This window comes from Abramis brama (genome assembly GCF_963993115.1).
Source record: "Abramis brama genome assembly, chromosome: 12".
Lineage (NCBI taxonomy): Eukaryota > Metazoa > Chordata > Actinopteri > Cypriniformes > Leuciscidae > Abramis > Abramis brama.
In genome coordinates, this window is record NC_139974.1 from 35,977,277 (window position 1) to 35,990,398 (window position 13,122).

General features: G+C 39.4%; 1 protein-coding gene across 5 annotated transcripts in view; it reads left to right on the forward strand.

Moving 5' to 3' along the window:
* Positions 1–13,122, forward strand: part of LOC311093713 (zinc finger MYM-type protein 4-like) — a 35,509-nt gene that overhangs the window by 1,375 nt on the left and 21,012 nt on the right. The window contains exons 1-2 of one of the 5 annotated variants that reach the window (XM_084131300.1): positions 11,102–11,149; positions 11,326–11,513. The exons of 2 other annotated variants lie outside the window; for them this stretch is intronic. In XM_084131300.1, coding sequence (XP_083987426.1) covers positions 11,400–11,513 — 114 coding nt within the window. In that variant the 5' untranslated portion in view covers positions 11,102–11,149; positions 11,326–11,399. Of the gene's footprint in view, positions 1–10,345; positions 10,706–11,101; positions 11,150–11,325; positions 11,514–11,882; positions 12,624–13,122 lie in introns of those variants that run through there. 2 more of the 5 variants (XM_084131297.1, XM_084131299.1) reach the window with 2 other exon arrangements.

Genomic DNA, 13,122 nt, shown 5'->3' on the forward strand with positions numbered 1-13,122 from the left:
AATAGAGTCAGCAATTACTTACTAGATAGTAAATTTATAGTTTACAATCATGGGTGTTCGCTGTATTGTAAAGAGCTGCGACAATAAACAGGGGAGACCAGGTAATACTATGATGTTTCATAGAATTCCAACCAAAAACGCTGACCTGATGAATCGATGGCTACTTGTTCTGGGTATAGATCCAAACACACCTGTAAACGGCATCAAGAAGTATTTCGTTTGCTCTGAACATTTTACTATAGACGACTATTTTGAAAAAATGCAAGTTGCTACACGGACCATGAAACGTGTGCTAAAGGATACAGCCATCCCATCGATAATAAAGACAGGACAAATTGGATCACCTGTTGCTGCGGTAAGTGTTCCGTTATATTTTGAGATGACTAACATTAGCCATACTGTAACAGTGTCATGCTAATGTAATATAACCTTAGTAGTGACACTATTACGTGAATAGGGGCTCCGTGTATCCCCTTTATTGTTATTATTGTGTTGTCATGAACGCACTGTATCGCTCAATAACAAATGAGCGGCGCTAAATGTAACAATCTGTTCGGCATCTTGTCTTACAGCTTCCAAAGTTTGTAACTCCTCGTCTGTGTATTCTGGCTCAAAACTATATGGTTCTGGATCTTGGTTTGATACCCAGTAAAATTCCTCTGACAATTCCTCAAAGTCAGCCATGATCACGAGTCACGTTCGCTACTAGCTAGTTAGTCACGTTTGTTTTGTTTACGGAACCATCAACAGGGCGTCTCGTGTGCTGCGCTAATCACTCCGCCCAAGTAGCTGTGCTCCTACGCCTAGTGAGAATATAGTTCCCAGTATTTATACGATTAAAAATGGTCTCTGTCTCATATAGCCTTGTTATTTGTACACGCTGTGACTATACAGATCACAACATGTAAATAGGAAAATGTTTGCATTATTTTGTCACTTATTGGGATTAGTATGCTACCTTATCCATTTACATCCAGTCTTTGTGCTAAGCTAGGCTAGCGGTGGGTTCGTCAAATAACACTTACAGAACGCACAGAAATGAAAAAGGTATGTATGGACTTATCTAACTCTGGGGGATACTGTGAATAAGCTAAAGTCCCAAAAAGTCGGAGTGTTCCTTTAAAGGAACACTCCACCGTTTTTTCATATTAAACTGTTATTCCCACAAGCCTTGTTTATACTTTCGCCTGGCTCCGCAGCGCGAGTCTCCGCAGACTGCGCGCGCACCTCCCCAAACGGACGAGGCGTTTATACTTGACAGTTACAATACTTAAAATACAAAAACATGGCGCTTTTCTAAGCGGGTATAAAGGATAACTATAATGTATGGCGGAATAGCACTTGTGAGCACTTCGACTCGGCGCAGTAATATCATCACTCCTGAAAAATCCTCTCCCTCTCATTTCCGTCAATATAACCAACGTGACCTGCACGCCTGCACCAGTAGTAGTAGTTTGAGCAAAGTTGACGAAGTATCAGGTTGTAGGAAGATAGTTTGTGAACAATCATGGTTATAACGTGCATCGTAAAGGGTTGTGATAACAAGCCGAAGGTATATAGTGCCGTCATGTTTCACAGAATTCCAACTCACCACAAACGGCGGAAACCTTGGTTAGCTGCTTTGAACATGGATACAACAACACCGGTGCAGATTCTGGAGAAGTGGCGTGTTTGCTCCGAGCATTTCACACAGGAGGACTATACCTCCACAGGATTACGCCTAAAGGATTCGGCCACACCGACAATACTCAAATCACGAACACAACAAAGTGGGGTATCATCACGCAACACTGTAAGTGTCCTTTTGCATGGTATTTGGTTGTCCTGGAAGTGGCAGTAACCTTAGCTAATCCAACTTGAGTGGAGTTCAACCCGGTTAAAGGACACACTCCACCGTTTTTTCATATTAAACTATGTTATTGTTGATGCACACCTCTCTCGTCTCAGTGCGTGCACTCAATCGCTCTGGCGCGCGGCGACACTTTGATAGCACTTAGCTTAGCCCAGTTCATTCATTAGGGACCAAACAGAGATGAAGTTAGAAGCGACCAAACACCTCCACGTTTTCCCTATTTAAATACAGTTACACAAGTAGTTACACTGTTGCGCTTTTCTAAGCGGGTAAAAAGGAGAGTGTGCAGTGATAATTTTTTCGACAGTGATTTCGAAAGGAAACCAGTAGCAGTTTAAACATAAAGTGACATGGCATCTGACGCACAGAAGCCAATGGCACGTCACTATGCGTATTGGCACATCCGGTCTTCATTGGCATGTGCCAGTGGATAGTGGCATGTGTCACTGACATTATTGGCATGTGCCACTGACTGACACCGAGTCGCAGAACATGTCACCGTGTTGCGACACTGACAGATTAATCGAACACCTATAGCCTACTGACGTAATTGTGCCACAAAATCCTAAATAAATAGCCTAATTTTGTGATATTTAAAATATCAATTAAACGAATTAGTGCATTAATATTTTTTCAAACGTGTTATTGTGTCACGTCTGTATTTGATTGGTATGTGTCACTGAATGTTTTGTAATACCAGTGCTACTTTATGTTGTTTATCTCGCAAAGTCACAAACTGCCCATTCTAGGAAAGACACGAAATAAATCTATCATGGGTCACTACGAATAACGTATTAACAGTCGCGTCCGTTACTGTAAACCTTTATTTTTGCGTGATGCTGCACAGACGCACGCCTATGGCAAGCCGTTTTAGCAGTAGCAGTTTTAACATTAAGTGACATGGCATCTGACGCACAGAAGCCAATGGCACGTCACTATGCGTATTGGCACATCCGGTGGCACATCCGGTCTTCATTGGCATCATGTGCCAGTGGATAGTGGCATGTGTCACTGACATTCTTGGCATGTGCCAGTGGTAGATAGTGGCATGTGTCACTGACATTCTTGGCATGTGCCAGTGGTGGATAGTGGCATGTGTCACTGACATCGCGACACACACTGACATGACACCTGACTGACACCGAGTCGCGGAACATGTCACCGTGTTGCGACACCTCCAGTAGTGACTGACAGATTAATCGAACACCTATAGCCTACTGACGTAATTGTGGCACAAAATCCTAAATAAATAGCCTAATTTTGTGATATTTAAAATATCAATTAAACGAATTAAAGTGCATTAATATTTTTTCAAACGTGTTATTTGTGTCACATCTGTATTTGATTGGCATGTGCCACTGAATGTTTTGTAATACCAGTGCTACTTTATGTTGTTTATCTCGCAAAGTCACAAACTGCCCATTCTAGGAAAGACACGAAACAAATCTATCATGGGTCACTACGAATAACGTATTAACAGTCGCGTCCGTTACTGTAAACCTTTATTTTTGCGTGATGCTGCACAGACGCACGCCAGTAGGTGTCAGTTTAAGTGAGAGTGTAACACTGGCCAGCGCAAGATTCTCATCTGTGGCTTTAATATTTCAAATCCTTCCAAAAAGTGTAAAAAATGTTTTTATTAAAAATCATTTGTTTGTTAGGCTATGTATCTGAAAAGGAGTATACCGAGCTACTAGCAATATTCTTTATTTATACAAGTGCAAAAAAGTGCTCAGTGCAACAAACGTTCGGTCGCGCAGGACCTTCCTCAGTAGGCTACCTTTTAATATTTCAAAAATAATTTTATGGAATTATTCAATAAATAAAATAAATTTTTGTTGTACAAATTAACTATGTGCATATGTTACATAATCTACATTATACTCCGGCAGACAGCTGCAGGTGTCACTACTGGAGGTGCCACAACATAAAGAGACATGTCAGTTTTAGTGACACAGGCCAACTGGCATATACTGTACCAGTGGTATTGGCATGTGTCACTAAAACGTGAGATGTGCCAATGGATTGCGTCATATGCCACTTGCATAACAATTTGCTTTATGCTGTCAAAAAATATGATTTATAACATCGCTAAGTTAATGTGTAGCCTACAACATACATAAATCGATACAATTATTTTTGAAATATTAAAGCCACAGATGAGAATCTTGCGCTGGCCAGTGTTACACTCACTTATACTGACACCTACTGGCGTGCGTCTGTGCAGCATCACGCAAAAATAAAGGTTTACAGTAACGGACGCGACTGTTAATACGTTATTCGTAGTGACCCATGATAGATTTGTTTCGTGTCTTTCCTAGAATGGGCAGTTTGTGACTTTGCGAGATAAACAACATAAAGTAGCTCTGGTATTACAAAACATTCAGTGGCACATGCCAATCAAATACAGACGTGACACAAATAACACGTTTGAAAAAATCTTAATGCACTTTAATTGGTATTTTAAATATCACAAAATTAGGCTATTTATTTAGGATTTTGTGCCACAATTACGTCAGTAGGCTATAGGTCAGGGATAGGCAACTCCGGTCCTGGAGGGCCACTGTCCTGCAGAGTTTAGCTCCAACCCTAATTAAACACACCTGAACAAGGCAATCAGTGTTTTCAGGATTACTAGATAGATACAGGCAGGTGAGTTTTTATGAGGGCTGAAGCTAAACTCTGCAGGACAGTGGCCCTCCAGGACCGGAGTTGCCTATCCCTGCTATAGGTGTTCGATTAATCTGTCAGTCACTACTGGAGGTGTCGCAACACGGTGACATGTTCCGCGACTCGGTGTCAGTCAGGTGACATGTCAGTGTCAGTGTGTTGCGATGTCAGTGCACTGACACATGCCACTATCCACCACTGGCACATGCCAATAATGTCAGTGACACATGCCACTATCCACTGGCACATGCCAATGAAGACCGGATGTGCCACCGGATGTGCCAATACGCATAGTGACATGTGCCATTGGCTTCTGTGCGTCAGATGCCATGTCACTTAATGTTAATACCGCCTCTCCCGTTTTAGCTTAAATTGTACCCAGCGTTACTCGTCGTAATTGCATTTTTACTAGTAAGAATTCAATTAGAGAGCTCTGCAATTCAATTCTTACTAGTAGCAATTACAATTAGAGCGCTCTCTAATTCAATTATTACTAGTAAAAATTACAATTAGAGAGCTCTACAAATGAATTTTTACTAGTCATATGTCTCCATTGACTTCCATTCATTTTTAATTACGGAGCTCTACGATTGAATTGTTACTAGTAAGAATTACAATTGGAGAGCTCTCTAATTCAGTTGTTACTAGTAAGAATTCCAATTGGAGAGCTCTCTAATTCAGTTGTTACTAGTAAGAATGCAATTGCAGAGCTCTTTAATTCAATTACGGAGCTCTGCAATTATACATATCTTTAATTCGTTTTTTTACTAGTAAAAATTCAATTAGAGAGCTCCGTAATTAAAAATGAATGGAAGTCAATGGAGACATATGACTAGTAAAAATTCATTTGTAGAGCTCTCTAATTGAATTCTTACTAGTAAAAATGCAATTACGACGAGTAACGCTGGGTACAATTTAAGCTAAAACGGCTTGCCATACACGCCAGTAGGTGTCAGAATAAGTGAGTGTAACACTGGCCAGCGCAAGATTCTCATCTGTGGCTTTAATATTTCAAAAATAGTTGTATCGAATTATGTATGTTGTAGGTATGTGAAATAACATAATAACATAACTTTAGCAAACTGTTACTGCGGTTATGGGATAGCTTACATTAACGTTAACGTTACAGCACCTGCTATCGTTGACGTTAGCTCACTTTAACGTAATAAAAACCTTTTCTACTTTACCTCTCTGGATCTTTGGGGAATCTATGAAATGCTAGTTGATTGGTTGTACACTGGTAGTTGTTGCAGTTGATGGCATTACACTGTTTCCAATTATTTCCAGACATAATGTTAATGCTGTATACGGTAGTTGTGCTAACGGTAAAGCCGTCGGTTCAGTCCAAAATGGCGACAGCACGACAGCAGCGCCATCTAGCGATTGTTGTCAAAACTGCAACGGAGTTTCGCCTCTTGGTACTTCTATACTCTTTGATAGTGGTATATATATGGCAAGCCGTTTTAGCTTAAATTGTACCCAGCGTTACTCGTCGTAAATGCATTTTTACTAGTAAGAATTCAATTAGAGAGCTCTACAATTCAATTACAGAGCTCTGCAATTATACATATCTTTAATTCGTATTTTTACTAGTAAAAATTAAATTAGAGAGCTCTCTAATTGTAATTCTTACTAGTAACAATTCAATTGTAGAGCTCTGTAATTGTAATTGCTACTAGTAAGAATTCAATTAGAGAGCTCTACAATTCAATTCTTACTAGTAGCAATTACAATTAGAGCGCTCTCTAATTCAGTTATTACTAGTAAGAATTACAATTACAGAGCTCTCTAATTGAATTATTACTAGTAGCAATTACAATTACAGAGCTCTACAATTGAATTGTTACTAGTAAGAATTACAATTAGAGAGCTCTCTAATTTAATTTTTACTAGTAAAAATACGAATTAAAGATATGTATAATTGCAGAGCTCTGTAATTGAATTAAAGAGCTCTGCAATTGCATTCTTACTAGTAACAACCATGGTTCGAATTACGTGGGAGCCAGTGGGAGCTGAGCTCCCATAGAGAGAGGATGAGCTCCCATAAAAGCAGTAAAATCATACACCTGTGGGGGTCTCTAAAAATCATCAGCACCATTATTTGAAATTACAAATAAAGCACTTTTTCCTTCATACTACTGTAGCGTGACTTAAAAGATAGGACAAGATGCCAAACACATGGATCTCGCAGGATCTCGGATCGTCATCACACTACATACTTATGCTTCGCTTTCTGCCAGGACTTTTACTGACTTTTCTCAACTCACAGAAGTGACGTCAATGTCCGATCTAGCAGTAGCATAACCCATCAGGCAAGTGTTATTTTAACATTTGCATAATTTGCGGGTGGGACATGTCCCCACCAATTTTTGCTAAGGTCGATATTGTCCCCTCCACTTTTGAAACATCTCGCGGCACTAATATATCAATACAAATAAATAAAACATCTTCAGTTAACTAGCAGAGCATTCATTTAGTTCGTTTGTTAAATAAGAGGCGATCTAGCGCTGAAATGTGTTGTTTTTTTTTAAATCAAGTGATCAAAGTGCTCGTTGCCGCTGCGACGACTCGCGCACAGACTCGCGCACAGACTCGACTCGCACACAGACTTCTCTTCTGACTCGCGCACAGACTCGGACGCGCGCTTCAATCCATTGTGGAGACTATTCGTTCCGGTGAAATTACAAAACAAAATGCACACAAACGTGTCCCTGCCTGATATACAACCACTGATAAACATAATTGTTTTTGATGAAAAAAAAAAAAAAACCTATACGAGTGCAGATTAGAACCCAGAACCTCTGACACGCTTGGCAAAAGTTCTGCCACTGGACCACTAAAATATACAGTGAAAATTGTCAGATATGTGTATTTATTCATGTGAAAATTCTAACAACATATATTAGACCTCATTAAACAACAAATTAAACTAAATGTACTATTTAAATTGAATTGTGTTAGGCTATGCTTTTTTTATTAAACATTTTAGTAAGCTACACCGTGCCTGCTCATAGGCTACTTTTTTTCTTTCTTTTTTTTTTTTAAAGAGACCCCCACAACGATGAAATCATAATTCGAACCATGGTAACAACTGAATTAGAGCGCTCTCCAATTGGAATTGTTACTAGTAATAATTGGATTAGAGAGCTCTCTATTTAAATTGTTACTAGTAAGAATTGAATTAAAGAGCTCTGCAATTGCATTCTTAGTAACAATTCAGTTGTAGAGCTCTCTAATTGTAATTCTTACTAGTAACAATTCAATTGTACAGCTCCGTAATTAAAAATGAATGGAAGTCAATGGAGACATATGACTAGTAAAAATTAATTTGTAGAGCTCTCTAATTGGAATTGTTACTAGTAAAAATGCATTTACGACGAGTAACGCTGGGTACAATTTAAGCTAAAACGGCTTGCCATATATATATATATATATATATATATATATATATATATATATATATATATATATATATATATATATATATATATATATATCACACACACACACACACACAGTGAGGAAAATAAGTATTTGAACACCCTGCTATTTTGCAAGTTCTCCCACTTGGAAATCATGGAGGGGTCTGAAATTGTCATCGTAGGTGCATGTCCACTGTGAGAGACATAATCTTTAAAAAAAAAATCCAGAAATCACAATATATGATTTTTTAACTATTTACTTGTATGATACAGCTGCAAATAAGTATTTGAACACCTGTCTATCAGCTAGAATTCTGACCCTCAAAGACCTGTTAGTCTGCCTTTAAAATGTCCACCTCTACTCCATTTTTTATATCCTAAATTAGATGCACCTGTTTGAGGTCGTTAGCTGCATAAAGACACCTGTCCACCCCATACAATCAGTAAGAATCCAACTACTAACATGGCCAAGACCAAAGAGCTGTCCAAAGACACTAGAGACAAAATTGTACACCTCCACAAGGCTGGAAAGGGCTACGGGGAAATTGCCAAGCAGCTTGGTGAAAAAAGGTTCACTGTTGGAGCAATCATTAGAAAATGGAAGAAGCTAAACATGACTGTCAATCTCCCTCGGACTGGGGCTCCATGCAAGATCTCACCTCGTGGGGTCTCAATGATCCTAAGAAAGGTGAGAAATCAGCCCAGAACTACACGGGAGGAGCTGGTCAATGACCTGAAAAGAGCTGGGACCACCGTTTCCAAGGTTACTGTTGGTAATACACTAAGACGTAATGGTTTGAAATCATGCATGGCACGGAAGGTTCCCCTGCTTAAACCAGCACATGTCAAGGCCCGTCTTAAGTTTGCCAATGACCATTTGGATGATCCAGAGGAGTCATGGGAGAAAGTCATGTGGTCAGATGAGACCAAAATGCGACTGCACTGTATTAAGGAGAGGATGACCGGGGCCATGTATTGTGAGATTTTGGGGAACAACCTCCTTCCCTCAATTAGAGCATTGAAGATGGGTCGAGGCTGGGTCTTCCAACATGACAATGACCCGAAGCACACAGCCAGGATAACCAAGGAGTGGCTCTGTAAGAAGCATATCAAGGTTCTGGCGTGGCCTAGCCAGTCTCCAGACCTAAACACAATAGAGAATCTTTGGAGGGAGCTCAAACTCCGTGTTTCTCAGCGACAGCCCAGAAACCTGACTGATCTAGAGAAGATCTGTGTGCAGGAGAGGGCCAAAATCCCTCCTGCAGTGTGTGCAAACCTGGTGAAAAACTACAGGAAACGTTTGACCTCTGTAATTGCAAACAAAGGCTACTGTACCAAATATTAACATTGATTTTCTCAGGTGTTCAAATACTTATTTGCAGCTGTATCATACAAATAAATAGTTAAAAAATCATACATTGTGATTTCTGGTTTTTTTTTTTAGATTATGTCTCTCACAGTGGACATGCACCTACGATGACAATTTCAGACCCCTCCATGATTTCTAAGTGGGAGAACTTGCAAAATAGCAGGGTGTTCAAATACTTATTTTCCTCACTGTATATAGGGCTGCAACAACCCTGCACTCAAGCGACACTGCAAGAGACCGAGTGTGTCCGAGAGTGCGAGCGAGAGAGACCGAGTGTGTCTTGGTACATATAATTACTATATAAGAGGCATGGAAGTTGGATAAATGGACAACAATATAAATAAAAACAACAATTAAATTCATACCACTGAATTACTGTGATTTGAATCAGATAGACAGAAGATGAAAACACTTACTTGTCTGTCCCAAGTGCCACTACAAGGGGAATATTTTTTCCACAATTTGCAGCACTGAATTTTTCAACTATATGCTCGGAAAGGATTAGCTGCAAAATACCTTACACGCCATAGGAGGTGGTCAAAACATTGTATTTGTTTTTGATATTGTATATACATTGTATTTATAATTAATATTAGGATAGACCTAGAGATATTATCTTGTGTTATAATTATTATTAATGCTATTAGTATTACCTATTATCCATGCGCGAGACTTGTCTTTTGTGTACATTTGCTTGTCAAACATTTTGTTAAAGATTATAACATCTTTGACAAAAAACAAAACACAAGTTTGTGAGTGTATGTAGAGAACAAGTTCTGACGTTCAAACAAATCCTGTTAAGTTTTCTGATTTTTATTTTTATTTATTTTTTGAACTAGTTAAAAAGTTCAGTTCACACAGATTAATTAATTAAAATGTGATGAACATTGTCTCTGCTTTTCAGTGGAGGATGTAAAAATAAAAAAAGTGGAGGGACCTCCGTGATGCCTATGTTTGTTATAGGAGGGATGACCAGTCCAGGCGGGTAAGCGGGGCTGCTAGTCTGCGCATGCGCCGGAAGTGATCTCTCGTGCGTGTACGTCACTCATTGTTTACACAGAACAGAGATTGTAGGTAAGACGGCTAATAGAAATGGTACTAATTTGCGCGTATCCGAGATGTTTAAACCGACGTAAAAGAAAACAATTACGTACGCTCGCGCGAACTCATACGGGAGTGGTGAGTTTTCACGCATTCCCAGTTTATGAGCCTTCTCTCTTGAAGTTATGGTTGATTGCTCTTCGGCTGGATATCAACACACCCATAGAGTTACTAAAGTTGAGGAGGGTCTGCAGCGATCATTTTTCCCCTGATGAATTTATAAACCAAGGAGTGGATCGCATAGTACTGACATCATCAGCTGTGCCTAAGGTGTTTTCGCATCCAACGGAAGTATGTGAACAACGTCTTTGTGTGTGTCCTTTCTATTTGTAAAGCTGGCATTACATGAAATGAGCAATAAAATGTAGTTTTGATGTAAGTTAGTAAAACTAATTTTTTGGGGGGGTTACTTGCATTTCTATAACTACTAGAAATGCTAGTAGAAATACTACTTTTTTATATGGGCACCATATATTTGGTAAGAATGGTTTTACATGAGAGAGATATGTAGTCAAACCAATGTGATATAATGACTCGTTATAACGTAGTACAAACTTATTTTGTACTTATTTGTAACCAGGCACTAAAGCGATTACCCATAAAACGTGCTTTGAACCAATCGGATTGCTTGGGTCCTAAGCTCGGACTCATCTCTTCAACCGGACTCGATTGTTCACACAACACCGGAAGTGCAAAACGGTCTGTTTTTCAAGCAGAGGAAGACGCGCGCTGTATGTAAGCTATTTAATTCGACACTGATTGTGATTTAGGTCACGATGTAGTTTTTACAATGGTTAAAAAGTGTGCATTTCCTGGATGTCAGAATCGCGAGAAACCAACGAGAAAACGTAAAAGTGCCTCACCAATGCCGCAAAAAGAATGTCTTACCTTTCACACTTTCCCATTAAAAGATCGTGAGCGACTGAAGCTGTGGCTGCTGGCTGTTCAGCGGGATGTTAATTTACCGCTTAAAGTCGTTAAGAACATGAGGTTGTGCAGTGAACATTTTTCAACAGACGACTTCAAACCAGTTCAGCAAAACACAAGACGATTACTGAAATCAACAGCTGTGCCCAACTTGCTTTTACACAACAACAAGGTAATAAGTGGAATCGGCATGTGGTGGTTGTTAAAGTAACGATGCATTAATTTAGTTCTTTGACTTTATTTGTATATGACTATATATAAAAAACGGCATTGCATACAATGAATTATAACTTGTCGTCCCATTGTCTGCGCTATCCAAACTTTCAAGCTGTGGCATGACAATGTCCCATTCGATGCAGCACACGCTCTCCTGTTCTCCTTTCTGTTCAGCAGAAGAATTTCTTTCTTCTGCTGAACAGAAAGTAAGATATTTAGAAAAATGTCAGTAACCAGACAGTTTCTGGTCTCATTGACTTCCATAGTAAGAAAAAATATATACTATGGAAGTCAATGAGACCAGAAACTGTCTGGTTACTGACATTTTTCTAAATACCTTACTTTCTGTTCAGCAACATTGAAACAACATGAGGCTGAGTATATGATGACAGCATTTTCATTTTAAAGTGGACTATATCCCTTTAAGTCGATCATCTTCAGGGTTAACCACTGCGGCACCAATCCAGTAGGTGGCGGAAATGCACCATATGTTGCTTTGTAAACAACCACAAGAAGAGTTTCAGGCTGCTCCACCTTTTCCATACGACAAGTGGATGATGACAGCAGCTGTCAAGCTCTAGAAAGTCCCATAACAATAGCCCACGTGACTCGTGCGCCTCAAAGCCTCCTAAAGGCAGCTCTTTGAGAGGAATAGACGGATATCTAGTGTCATGCAATAGCTTTCAAGTCTCGTTGCGCTTCTCTTCAAACATGGCTCCTTTACGTTGCGCGTAGCAGTGCGTCCCTGTAGATCGCAATTAGATTTTTTTTTTTTCCCGCAATGGTACGTGTGTGCGCTTTTCCTGGATGTTTCAACCGAGAGAAAGCAATTAGACTCCGTCCAACGGCATCGTCACAGGAGGAAAGTTTGATTTTCCACGCATTGCCGCTGCATGATCCAGAGAGACTGAAGCTGTGGCTGCTCGCTCTCAAACGGGATATAAACTCACCCATTGAATCGGTCCGCGCATTGAGGGTTTGCAGTGTCCATTTTTCACCGGACGATCTCACAGGACCAACTCGACGATATCTGAATTCAACCGCTGTGCCTGGGCAACAAACCGAGGTGTGTGTGTGAGAGAGAGAAAGGCTCATTATCCTGCTGTTATTGATCGAACAAGGCAAGAGAGGTTACGACAAAAGATGACAGATTTGTCAGGGGTGAACTGTCCCTTTAACAATGAATTATGATAATCTATTGATTTGCATTATATTGTTTATTTTTCGCAATTCCAAAATCTGATGATGATTGTGATGCGGTTGTCTTATTTTCATTTTGGTCATCTTCTATTTTTTTGCATTCCAAATCCTTGTTCTTTTTTTAGCTATTTTAAGGGAAATGTTCGCCCAAAAAAATTAATCAAATGTTGTCATTGGTCTTGACGTTAAACCAACTTAATATTAAACAGTTTTGAAATGATTGATAAAGAATGCAATAAGACATTTGTACTATTTTAGTGTTGTTGACTTATTCTTTTCTTTTTTTTTTCCTTCTTTTTTTATTATCCAAAGTTTTTGTATGGAATTGGCCAAATTAACTTTTCATTTAGTAAAGATTAAATACT